This window comes from Aquarana catesbeiana, linkage group LG10 (assembly GCF_042186555.1).
Source record: "Aquarana catesbeiana isolate 2022-GZ linkage group LG10, ASM4218655v1, whole genome shotgun sequence".
Classification (NCBI taxonomy): domain Eukaryota; kingdom Metazoa; phylum Chordata; class Amphibia; order Anura; family Ranidae; genus Aquarana; species Aquarana catesbeiana.
The window spans coordinates 138776681-138790587 of record NC_133333.1 but is presented as its reverse complement, the minus strand read 5'-3'; the positions used below and the strand labels follow the sequence as shown (position 1 = coordinate 138790587).

The following is a 13907-nucleotide window of genomic DNA, read 5'->3' as shown; positions in this document are numbered from 1 at the left end:
AAGAAGTGACATTGGATAAATAACAGTGAAAATTCATGAAATATGACATCAAATAAATAAATAAACAAATCTAAATTAAGGTGAATAAATCCAAAAATAGTCTATGTGCATCAAGATGAAAAAAAATCACAAATTTAAAAAAAATTTAAAAATCACATGAGATAAAAAAGTCGCATACAATAACAAAAATCGCATAAAGTGCAAAAACACTATAAAAATAGCCACAAGTTGATCCAATTAATGTAATACAGTTCCAGCGTGAACAAAGTGAGTCTTCATAAAACAGTTCAAGCAGAAAATAGATGAAAAAAGTGCAAGTGCAAACGATGATAGGTGACAGATTCCTCTTAATAACCGTACTCTGTGGTGCACCACATGTTTCCCCCAGCCTCTCACCTCTAGCAAAGACCCCTAGGGTCAAGTCGAGCCTGCAATCAGGAAGTGGATGAAACACCATCAATCGATCAGTCTCCGGTTGTCACAGGTTTGGCAAATCTCCAATGGAAGGCCTCAAGTTCAGCAAGTTGGGTGGAGGAATGCAATAGAAAGGAGTATCCCCATTGTGCAGTATTCAAAACAGGTTTATTCAAAACAACATAGTAACTTACATAAACAGCATAAAATGAACAGCACAGATCTCAGTACTTCCGGTCTCGGCCGCGGCCGGAAGTGATGACACCTGACTCTTCCCTGACGTGCATCGTCACTGCCCACGTGACTTTATCACAGGGTAATGGAGTCATGCATCAGGTGTCTATTTATATAGTCCATTCCTAATCAGCAAAGTGGATTGGGATACTAATAGGCGTATCCTCACTCAGTAGATTGGATTGGAATACTAATAGGTATATCCTCACTCAGTAGACGCCATAAATAACCATATGAGGTCTGAGCAATTATAATAGAAAGACCCACTAATAACAGACCTGAATAAAAAATGTAAAAAATGTAAAAAAGAAAAAGAAAAGAAAAACATATAAACAAGCCTATATAAAATCTCCATAAGACAGTGCCATCTGGTGGTGATTCATCAAGAAACACCTTAAAATCTGGCATACAGATGACATCTAGTGGTAAGAAAATAGAATCTCGTTAAAGAAACATAATCATGAGCAAAAATACTTGTTCTAATTCGCCTATATTGCCATCTTGTGGATAAATAGTGACAATGATAAAAAATTTCACACTATAGGTAAATGTGAGGAAATAAAAGCATACGACACAAACAAAGGCGGTAAGTATAGGGAACCAGATATGGTATACCCTAGTAATAATCGCATAAAAAATAATCAACAGGGAAGGAGCATGTAACAGCAAAGAGGAGGAGAATAAAAAAGTAGTAGAAAAAAGTAGAAAATGGAAAATTAATAATTCAAAATAAAGCAGTTGAGGTCGAATTCAACGTTATGACCCAAAGGAGTCAAAGTCCGTATTTCATGTATCCATTTTGACTCAAGCTGGCTAATTTTATTCACTTTATTGTCTCCTCTCCAATGGGCTTTATATTTTTCAGTGCCACAAACCAAAAGGGATGAGGGGTCTTTATTGTGAAATTCTGCATAATGTCTTGACAGGCTATGTTTAACAAACCCCTTTTTAATATTCTGAACATGCTCCCTCAATCTCCTCCAAAGTTCCCTTTTCGTTCTACCAATATACTGGATTCGGCACGGGCATTTTAATAAATAAACCACCCCCTCAGTCCGACATGATATGAAGTCCTCTATTGGATACTCTTTTGACGTCACTGTAGAGATAAAGCTTAAACTTCTTCTTTTTCTTACTTTCTTTAGAGTGAGGGCAAGTGTAACATTTTTTACAGGAATAGTAACCTTTCCCTTCAAAAAAGGAAAAGTTTTTCTTGGTAGGTGGATCAAGCACATTTCTTGCTAGGTGGTCTCTGAGGGTTGGAGCCCTCCGGTAGGTAAACCTGGGCTTCTCAGGAAGGATAACACAGAGATGGCGGTCTGCCTTGATAATGTCCCAATATTTTCTAACAATTCTTTCGACTTGTTTGTGTTGGGCATTGAAGTCCATAACAAGAGATATAGTATTATTATTTTCTGTATTTCTAATTGTGACTTGTATTAACTTCTCTCTGTCCACCGCCAACACATCTCTTATTCTTTCATCAATGACTTCCGGACAGTAACCTTTTTGCACAAATCTCTCTCCAACTAATTTCGCCTGCTTCATAAACATTTCTTTTGTTGTACAGTTTTGTCTTAATCGAATAAATTGGCCCTTTGGTATGTTGTCCAACCATGGTGTATAATGACTGCTATCTAAAGGAAAGTAACTATTTCTGTCCACAGATTTAAAAAAGGTCTGGGTAGTAAATTTTCCTTCTTCTTTCTTAATTACTAAATCCAAGAAATGGATTTCTTCATCGCTCATCTCCCAGGTAAGTTTTATATTTTTATCATTATCGTTTAGGCCAAATAGGAAGTCCAAAAGACTTTCTCTGTCTCCACCCCAAACAACAATGATATCATCAATATAACGTTTAAATAATATAAGCTGAGGTGGAAATTTTTTGTATAAAGCCTCTTCTTCCCATTCTGACATGTATAAATTAGCTACGCTCGGTGCATATTTTGCGCCAATAGCAATTCCGCATATCTGTTTAAAGAAGAATTTCTCATACCAGAAATAGTTGGAGTCTAAACTATACCTCAAACAATTCAAAATAAATCTTTGTTGTACACATTTTAAATCACTTAGGCCTCTCAGGGCCCATTTAGTAGCTTGAATAGGCACTTCATGATTGATGATCGTATATAGTGATGTAACGTCCACTGTTGCCATGTAAATGGGCTCTTCGGTCAAGGTGACATCATTTAATAATTGAATGAGGTGCTTAGTGTCCCTCAGACAACATCTGTTTTTTTTTTCACCACTGGCTGTAAGAACCAGTCAATATATTCTCCGATCCTCGCACCAACAGATTGTATCCCATTAACAATGAGTCTTCCTGGAGGTTTATTTTTATCCTTATGGATCTTTGGTAATGTGTAAATTACAGGGATTCTACACATATTTGGCTGGAGGTATTTTTCTTCTTTTTTATTAAGTAAACATTTTTGGCAACCTTTATGTACCACTCTGGCAAGTTCTTTCCTATATCTCATTGTAGGGTTACTGGCAGTTTCTGATAGGTATCTTTATCACTCAGTTGCCTATTGAGCTCTTCTTTATAGACATCCTTAGAATGGAGAACTATAGCCCCTCCCTTGTCTGCCTGCCTTATCACAATCTCTTTTATAGCTTCCAGTTTTTTAATTCCACTTTTTATATCTCCTGGATCATAAGCCGAACTTGAGGCCTTCCATTGGAGATTTGCCAGACCTGTGACAATCGGAGGAGACTGATCGATTGATGGTGTTTCATCCACTTCCTGATTGCAGGCTCAACTTGACCCTAGGGGTCTTTGCTAGAGGTGAGAGGCTGGGGGAAACGCGTGGCGCACCACGGAGTACGGTTATTAAGGGGAATCTGTCACCTATCATCGTTTCCACTTGCACTTTTTTCATCTATTTTCTGCACGAACTGTTTTATGAAGACTCACTTTGTTCACGCTGGAACTGTATTACATTAATTGGATCGACTTGTGGCTATTTTTATAGCATGTGATTTTTTTTTTCATCTTGATGCACTTTTAGACTATTTTTGGATTTATTCACCTTCATTTGGATTTGTTTATTTATTTGATGTCATATTTCATAAATTTTCATTGTTATTTATCCAATGTCACTTCTTATGAATTTAATGGATGTTTAATCATTTTATTTATGTGATTTTGCTCTTTACGCATATGCACTTTACTTGAAGAATTGGATTATATTTATTTCATCACATTTATGCACTTTGAGTTAGCGCCACATATCTCTATTTACCTTATTGTTTTTCTGTGTGGGAACACTGCCGTATGTGTGGCGGTTTCTTAGTCCTCTTTGGCTTCTTTGGCTCCCCCTGGTTTTGCGCATTAGTTTCCTTTTTTGTTTCTTTTATTCAGAGTACTGGATGCTATAACGCAGGTAGTCAGTATTTTGGACATACTGTACATCCTTGAATGCATAACACCCTAAACACGATTTCCACTTGGAACTGCAAACGCATATGTCAACCTATCATAGATTTTGAGAAAACAAGACATAAACGCTGGGATTTGACACAGTATAGCCACACAGGTTATGGTGAGAGGGGATTTTTCACATTCAAAAAGTACTCACTCTACCTATAATGGTCAAGGAAACACATGGGTTTGGCCGGTGTCTAAACAATATGTGTGAGATGCACTTTTCTGTGCATTTCTAACCTGCATTTACTTTTATGGTAGCTCCAAATCCTTATGATAGCTTTTATATCCATACACGCAAAAGCTTTCGGAACACTGCACAGTCTATTTCAAATCAAAACATGAAGAATATTTTTTCAAATGTGTTATTGCTTTACAGAAGAGAAGAAAAAGGAATATTAGGCTTTTCCAAAAAAATAGCAATGTCTGCATTTTTCTTTACAAACTCGAACATTTACTGTATAAACTGAAAAATGCTTGAAGATTTAGTTTTCCTGTGAATCACTGAACTAATATTTAGTTATATAACTACTGTTTATAAGAACTGCTTAACATCTTTGTTGCATGGAGTTGACCAACTTCTGGCACCTTTGAACAGGTATTCCGGCCCAGGATGATTGCACTGCATTCCACAATTCCGCTGCATTTCTTGGTTATTCCTCAGAAACAGTCACCCCACAAGTTTTCTATTGGATTAAGGTCCAGGGATTGTGCTGGCCACTCCATAATGTTAATCTTTTTGGTCTGAAATCAAGATGATAATGACTTACTGGTGTGTTTGGAGTTGTTGTCTTGTTGAAACACCCATTTCAAGGGCATTTTCTCTTCGGCATAAGGCAACATGACCTTTTTAAGTATTTTGATGTATTTAGACTGATCCATGCTCCCTGGTATGTGATAAATAGGCCCAACACCATAGTATGAGAAACATTCCCATATCATGATGCTTGCGCCACCAAGCTTCACTATCTTCACAGTGTACTGTGGCTTGAATTCAGTGTTTGGGGGTTGTCTGACAAACTGTATGTGGCCCCTAGACCTAAAAAGAGCAATCTTGCTTTCATGAGTCCACAAAACATTGTGCCATTTCTCTTTAGGCCAGTCAAAATGTTCTTTGGCAAATTGTAACCTCCTTAGCATATGTTGTTTTTTTCAACAATTGGACTTTGTGGAGGCTTCTTGCCGATAGCTTGGCTTCACATAGGTATCTTCTACTTGTTACAGTGCTCACAGGTAACATTGGCTGAGTCTTTGCCATTTTGGCTATTCTTCGATCCATTCAAATGGTAGTTTTTCATTTTATTCCACGTCTTTCTGGTCTTGGTTGCCATTTTAAAGCATTTGAGATCATTTTAACTGAGATCATTTTAGCTTCTGCACTTCTTTATATGTTTTCCCCTCTCCAATCAACCTTTTATTTAAAGTACGCTGTTTTCTGAACAATGTCTGGACCTACCCACTTTACTCAGATTTTCAGAGAGAAATCGCACATGCGATTAATCATGCATGCATAGAAGTGTAATCACACATGCATAGAAGTGAGGAATACATGGAATCAAGTTATATAGGAAGTATTATATAAATCATCCTTCATATAACATTTCTGTTTTATAAATATCCACACTACACCTAAATAGAAGTCCATTTAAACAGAGATACAGTATCTCACAAAAGTGAGTACACCCCTCACATTTTTGTAAATATTTTATTATATCTTTTTGTTTTGCTTGCGTCTATCTAGCAAGGTTACTTTGTGGTATAAGCAAGGAATCTGAAACTTCTGCAGTGTGTAAATGTGCTTTTAATATACAAAGATGCCGTACATACAAAACTATTACAATATTAGGAATAAAATACAAGACTGACAGATATCTATAACAAGCAAAATGCCTAGCAAATGAACAGCCTATGGTCTATAAAAGTACAAATACACTTAAAAGTTACTTATCTTCTGTTACTGTATGTTCGTGATCTCCATTGACAATGATTCTACTGGAGACCAGGCACCTCCTTGTATGATGAGTGGCTTCTGATCTTAAAGCATGATGATGTCTCTAACATCCCCAGCTGCAATACCCCCTCTTTCTTGAAGGTACCACTTCCATTTCATCAGTGCCTGGTTCTGGGCTACAGCTGCCCTAGTGGTCAGTCCATTATCTCTCACCCATCCTGCTATTGGCAATGCAGTATGGATGGTGACTGTGTCCTTTCCTGTAATGGTCTCTACATGTTGAAGTGCTGTGTAGGCCCCAAACAGGTACTTCTCTAGGGGCATGTATCTCTTCAGTGACCCTGTCAATTGTTTGGACCAAAACCCAATGGGTATTGCTCTCAGTCCTTTCTTTTTATTTGGCTGCCACAGACTCCAAGATATGGTACCATTCTGCTCCACTACATCCAGCTGAAATGGTACTCCTTGTCTCACGAGTCCTAATCCCTGATGTTGCAAAATAGCTTATTTAGCAGCCAAGAATGCAGTCCGCTGCTCTGAACCCCATGAGAATTCAGTCTTTTTTCTGGTGACATTATATATAGGTCTCAGAATCAGTCCAAGATGTGGGATGAACGATCTCCAGAACCCCACAACTCCAATGAACTTCTGTGCCTCTTCCTTGGTAGTAGGGGGCGACAGAGCCTTTGCACAACTGTCTCTTGAATTTTCCTCTGTGGCCCAGTCCACATCATTTCCAGGAATTTCACTTCAGTGGCAGGTCCTTGGACTTTGTCGATAGCCCACCCTCTGTTCTCCATGTGATGTATCAGCAGGTGCAGTGCTTCAGTTACATCTTTTTTTGCTCCAGAGATCATGATGTCATCAATGTAGTGAAACACAGCAACTTTCAAACTCAGGGTACTTAAATCTCGGGCAATCAGTCCATAACAAATCGTTGGAGAATGAACATAGTCTTCAGGAAGCACGGTGAAAGTGTACTGGCGGCCATCCCACACCATAGCAAACTGGTCTTGACACTCTGGGTCTATCAAAATCGAAAAGAAAGCATTAGCCAGGTCTATCACAGCGTGATATTCTCCTGCATCTTTAGCAATTTTCTCAACATCTGAGATCATATCTGGTACAGCCGACTTCAATGGAGGTGCCACTTTGTTTAGACCTCTGTAATCCACAGTCATTCTATATGTCCCATCAGGTTTCTTTACTGGGAACACCGGAGACGAGAAAGGATTTACAGCAGGTCTAGGGATCCCTACTCTCAACAGTTCTTGAATGGTCTCCCCAATTTCTTTGTGGCCTCCAGGAAGTCTGTACTGCTTGAGACAGACTGACTTCTCTGGTGGAGGAATGTAGACAGGGGTCCATTTCGCATGACCTCTGACTACAGCCTTCACCGTTCTTACCAGATACTCTTTATCAGGATACCCGAATGTGAATGTACCTCTTTCAGTCTAAATTGACTGACCTTGAAGTACATCCATCCCAAGAATATTTTCGGGTAACTCTGATACCAAAACACTTGTCATAAATCCTGATCCCTTGCCAATAGCCAATTTCACCCGTATCCTAACTGCTGGTGTAGTTTGCCCTCCCAAACCTTCTACATAAATAAATTCTCCTTCCTGCTTTAGGATCAGAAGCCATTCATCATACAAGGAGGTGCCTGGTCTCCAGAAGAATCGTTGTCAATGGAGATCACGAACATACAGTAACAGAAGATAAGTACATTTTAAGTGTATTTGTACTGTTATAGACCATAGGCTGTTCATTTGCTAGACATTTTGCTTGTTATAGATATCTGTCAGTCTTGTATTGTATTCCTAATATTGTAATAGTTTTGTATGTACAGCATCTTTGTATAGTAAAAGCACATTTACACACTGCAGAAGGTTCAGCTTCCTTGCTTATACCACACAGTAACCTTGCTAGATAGACGCAAGCAAAACACGTTTCATGTGACAACACTGAAGAAATGACACTTTACTACAATGTAAAGAAGTAAGTGTACAGCTTGTATAACAGTGTAAATTTGCTGTCCCCTCAAAATAACTCAACACACAGCCATTAATGTCTAAACCGCTGGCAACAAAAGTGAGTACACCCCTAAGTCAAAATGTCCAAATTGGGCCCAAAGTGGCAATAATTTGTGTGGCCACCATTATTTTCCAGCACTGCCTTAACCCTCTTGGGCATGGAGTTCACCAGAGCTTCACAGTTTGCCACTGGAGTCCTCTACCACTCCTCCATGTCGACATCACGGAGCTGGTGGATGTTTGAGACCTTGCGCTCCTCCACCTTCCATTTGAGGATGCCCCACAGATGCTCAATAGGGTTTAGGTCTGGAGACATGCTTGGCCAGTCTATCACCTTTAACCTCAGCTTCTTTAGCAAGACAGTGGTCGTCTTGGAGGTGTGTTTGGGGTGGTTATCATGTCGGAATATGGCCCTACGACCCAGTCTTTGAAGAGAGGGGATCATGCTCTGCTTCAATATGTCACAGTACATGTTGGCATTCATGGTTCCTTCAATGAACTGTAGCTCCCCAGTGCTGGCAGCACTCATGCAGCCAAAGACCATGACACTCCCACCACCATGCTTGAATGTAGGCAAGAAACACTTGTCTTTGTACTCCTCACATGGTTGCCATCACGCACGCTTGACACCATCCAAACCAAATAAGTTTATCTTGGTCTCATCAGACCACAGGACACGGTTCCATAATCCATGTCCTTAGTCTGCTTGTCTTCAGCAAACTGTTTGCGGGCATTCTTGTGCATCATCTTTAGAAGAGGCATCCTTCTGGGACGACAGCTATGCAGACCAATTTGGTGTAGAGTGTAGCATATGGTCTGAGCATTGACAGACTGACCCCCCCACCCCTTCAACCTCTGTAGCAATGCTGGCAACACTCATACATATATTTCCCAAAGACAACCTCTGGATATGAATCTGAGCACGTGCACTCAACTTCTTTGGTCGACCATGGTGAAGTTTGTTCTGAGTAGAACCTGTACTGTTAAACCGCTGTATGGTCTTGGCCACCATGCTGCAGCTCAGTTTCAGGGCCTTGGCAATCTTCTTATAGCATAGGCCATCTTTATGTAAAGCAACAATTATTTTTTTCAGATCCTCATAGAGTTCTTTGCCATGAGGTGCCATTTTGAACTTTCAGTGACCAGTATGAGAGAGTGAGAGCGATAACACCAAATTTAACACACCTGCTCCCCATTCACACCTGAGACCTTGTAACACTAATGAGTCACGTGACACCAGGGAGGGAAAATGGCTAATTGGCCCAATTTGAACATAACTTAGGGGTGTACTCACTTTTGTTGCCAGCAGTTTGGACAATGATGGCTGTGTGTTGAGTTATTTTGAGGAGACAGCAAATTTACACTGTTATACAAGCTATACACTCACTACTTTACATTGTAGCAAAGTGTAATTTCTTCAATGTTGTCACATGAAAAGATATAATAAAATATTTACAAAAATGTGAGGGGTGTACTCACTTTTGTGAGATACTGTATGTCTGCTGTCCAACTAACTACTCTGCTTCCCAGACTACAGACGCAACAAGGTTCAACAACAAGTATTTTGTCATTGGTTATATACCCACCATTGCCTTGCAAAAAGTCTTCAAAGAACTCTTCAAAACTTTCAGGATCTTTAAAAATGCGAATCATCTTGCAGAAATAAAATAAGGATACAAGAATATCCTTAGGGTTCCTCAATACGTAGATAATCTTTGAAAAATAAATATTAATTAGAGCCAACTTTCACACACCAAGAGACAGACATATGATACAAAATTGAATACAAAGGAGGAAAAGTCTCACTGGATTTAAGGTGTTCCCTGACTAGTGACCTCACTTGATATTGGTAAGAAATAAGTGCTTTATGTAGGTTTGGTTCAATGCTAGTACTATCTTTCTGTATATACACTATATATATAATATATGAACTTTAATGGCATCCCAGTCAAGGTGTCAGCATACCAAGACATTTTGGACAATTACGTGCTCTCAACTTTGTGGGAACAGTTTGGGGATGACCCCTTCCGGTTCCAACATGACTGCACACCAGTGCACAAAGCAAGGTCCATAAAGACATGGAGGAGCGAGTTTGGGAGTCCTGACCTCAACCCGATAGAACACCTTTGGGATGAATTAGAACGGAGACTGCGAGCCAGGCCTTCTCGTCCAAAATCAGTGCCTGACCTCACAAATGCACTTCTGGAAGAACGGTCTAACATTCCCATAGACACACTCCTAAACCTTGTGGACAGTAAAGTTGAAGCTGTTATAGCTGCAAAGGGTGGAACAACGCAATATTGAACTCTACGGACCAAAACTGGGATGCCATTAAAGTTCAAGTGTGTGTAAAGGCAGGCGTCCCAATACTTTTGGTAATATGTATATAGTGTAACGTGGAAGTGTTTTTCCTTTTACTCAATACTGTACAGACAAATGTTTGTGGAGACCAGATGATCATATCCACAACATACTGCCAAAAGTATGTGGACATCCTTCCAAATTACTTGGTTCAGGTGTTTCCAGTGAATGGTACTGTCAATGCTACAGCACACAGACTTTTTAGATCATTGTGCACTTCCAAACCTTTAGATAACAGTTTCAGAAAGAACCTTTTCTGTCCCAGCATAAACTAGCCCCATGCACAAATCCAGGTCCTTAAAGAAATTATTTGATAAGTTTGGGGTGGAGGAACAGATGGCCTGCATATAACCCTGTTCAACATTTGTGGGATAAATTTGCGTAGCACCCTGATGTTTAGGCAGGATTGCTATTAAATTTAGTTGCCAAGTGATAGTTGCCTTGGCCGATTGTTAGGAGGTCAATTCTTTTTTGCCCAAATTCTGGAATTGCTGCACTTCTCTCTTCTGTCCCTAGGTGGCCTGGTATCTGGTGACATTAGATAAGAAAAGGGCATTGCAAGGATAGATTAGGAATGAATGGGGTGTCTCAGCCAATGGGCAGAGATTTTCTTGGGTTCCTGGGCCTCCTGGGAGAACCTATTTATTTAGGCAGAGTCAGGTGATCGGGGTTCTGTTCCACCTGGGCGGCTGTCTGGGTGGACGTGTGTTGTATTGCCCCAGGCTGCTAGGCCAGAAACCCAAGGCCTATCCCGGGGACATCTGGCTGCTAGGCTGTCTGAGGGCCTATCCAGAAGCAGGAAAAGCAGTGTAGGATTGAGACTGCGGGCTTATAGTCCAACCAGAAGGAACGGGGAACCAGTTGTGGTCGGAAATAGAGGGAAAGCTGTCGCCGCTAAGGGACCATCCACCTTGCTCCCGGAGACCATTGTGAGTAAGCTGAGGCCAGTACCAGAGCAGACTTCTTGGCAGCCGGGGACAGTGAAGAAGTGGGAAAACTTCGGCAATTGCCAAGTCAGGGACCCAGCGGGACAGCAAAGGTAACGCTTGTGGAGTGCCAAGCCAGGGACCTAACGTGTCAGCAGGGGTGAAGCTTGAGGAGTATCTGTGAGTGCCATGCCAGGGACCCATCAGGGAAGGGGGGGTGAAGCTTGAGGAAGATACTGAGTGCTACAGTGAAAGAGCTCAGGGGATCCAGTGGCTAGTGGATCTGAAGTTTAGTGAGAAAGACTGGGAGCTCGTTGAGTGAAGACCCACAGTGTGTGAGTGTGGAGTAAAGAGAACTTTAATGTTGCAAATAGTTGAATACCATTACCGTTAGTAACAGCTATAAGATCGTTGCCATAGGAGACAGTGATCCTACCTATACAGAAGTGGTATCCAGCTGGAGGCTTTCCCCTGTAGAGCTGTCTACCTATAGAAGTCTCGGAGTCTGCTAATTATCTTTGCATATACCCAAGGGTATATGCTGTTGAAGAGACAATAAATCTCTTTGCATTCAAAAAAGTGTCTGACATCCACCTGTTTATCTTGCATTACACCCACAATGCCTCGTAACCCACTCTACACTGAAGGATGTCAGCTCTCCCTAACCCTGGAGGTAACTATTAGGTCTAAAGAGGTCCAGGACTTTGCTACATTTGATTGCCAATTTTGGGCCAGGTCTTCTCATCCAATACCAAAGCCTGATCTCATAAAATCTTTGGTGATAAAAGGGCACACATTTCCACAGACACATCCCAACATCTTGTGTAAAGCCTTACCAGAGGTTTGGACAGTGGCGGCCCGTCCATAGGGGGTGCATGGGCGCCCCCCCCCTCCAGGCAGTGACAAAAAAATAAATAAAAATATATATTTTTTTTAAATGGCCCTTTAAAAAAAAAAATAGAAAAAAAGGTCCTTAAGCGCACTGTGTTCGGGCGCCGTACACAGTGCACTATGGGAAGCGCCACGTCTAGGCAATCACAAGATTGCAGATGAGGCGCTTCATTTGTGAGCATTCCATCGCGCTGAACAGCTTCCGCTCCGAGCCCGTAGTATGTATTACTAGGGCCGGGTGGTTTGATTGACATCCAAGTTAGATGTCACTTCCGGTTTTCTCTTTCCCATTGTGCCCGAGCGGAGGAAGTATGAGGAGCAGACTCCTCCACCTCCCCTGCCAGTGCCCACTGAAGGAGACACAGCAGGAGGAGAGGACACCACAGCAAGGTAAGTGCCGGTCTGGACCTCCCTCAGAGAACGGGGGGGAGGGGGGTTTGATGGGACAGTGAGGCTGCATTTGATGAGACACAGGCTGCATTTGATGGGACAGTGAGGCTGCATTTGATGGGACACAGTGAGGCTGCATTTGATGGGACACAGTGAGGCTGCATTTGATGGGACACAGTGAGGCTGCATTTGATGGGACACAGTGAGGCTGCATTTGATGGGACACAGTGAGGCTGCATTTGATGGGACACAGTGAGGCTGCATTTGATGGGACAGTGAGGCTGCATTTGATGGGACACAGTGAGACTGCATTTGATGGGACACAGTGAGGCTGCATTTGATGGCACACAGTGAAGCTGCATTTGATGGGACACAGTGAGGCCACATTTGATGGGACACAGACTGCATTTGATGGGACACAGTGAGGCTGCATTTGATGGGACACAGTGAGGCTGCATTTGATGGGACAGCGAGACTGCATTTGATGGGACACAGTGACGGGACAGTGAGGCTGCAATTGATGGGGCATAGTAAGGCTGCATTTGATGGGCACAGTGGCTGCATAAAATGGGCACAGTGGCTGCATAAGATGGGCACAGTGGCTGCATAAGATGGGCACAGTGGCTGCATAAGATGGGCACAGTAGCTGTATTTGATGGGGCACAGTGGCAGTATTTGATGACACAGTGGGAGCATTTGATATGGCAGAGTGGGAGCATGTGATATAGCACAGTGTCTGCGTTTGATGGGCACAGTGGCTGCGTTTGATGGGCACAATGGAGGCAATTGATGGGCACAGTGGCTGTATGTGATGGGCACAGGAGCGGACTCCTTCACCGCCACTGAAAATGCCCACTGAAGGAGACACAGCAGGAGGAGAGGACACCACAGCAAGGTAAGTGCCGGTCCGGACCTCCCGCGGAGAACGGAGGGGAGGGGGGTTTGATGGGACAGTGAGGCTGCATTTTATGAGACACAGGCTGCATTTGATGGGACAGTGAGGCTGCATTTGATGGGACACAGTGAAGCTGCAATTGATGGGACACAGTGAGGCCACATTTGATGAGACACAGAGACTGCAGTTGATGGGACGCAGTGAGGCTGCATTTGATGGGACACAGTGAGGCTGCATTTGATGGGACACAGTGAGGCTGCATTTGATGGGACACAGAGGCTGCATTTGATGGGACAGTAAGGCTGCATTTGAGGGAGCATAGTGAGGCTGCATTTGATGGGGCATAGTGAGGCTGTATTTGATGGGCACAGTGGCTGCA

At 42.0% G+C, this 13907-nt stretch overlaps 1 protein-coding gene across 6 annotated transcripts in view; it reads right to left on the bottom strand.

The window, feature by feature from the left end:
• Window positions 1–13907, bottom strand: part of LOC141110921 (sulfotransferase 2B1-like) — a 224707-nt gene that overhangs the window by 62177 nt on the left and 148623 nt on the right. For 5 of the 6 annotated variants that reach the window (XM_073602713.1, XM_073602719.1, XM_073602716.1 and 2 more), the window contains exon 4: window positions 9652–9778. In XM_073602713.1, the coding sequence (XP_073458814.1) occupies window positions 9652–9778 (127 nt within the window). Of the gene's footprint in view, window positions 1–5988; window positions 7057–9651; window positions 9779–13907 lie in introns of those variants that run through there. The other variant, XM_073602718.1, reaches the window with a different exon arrangement.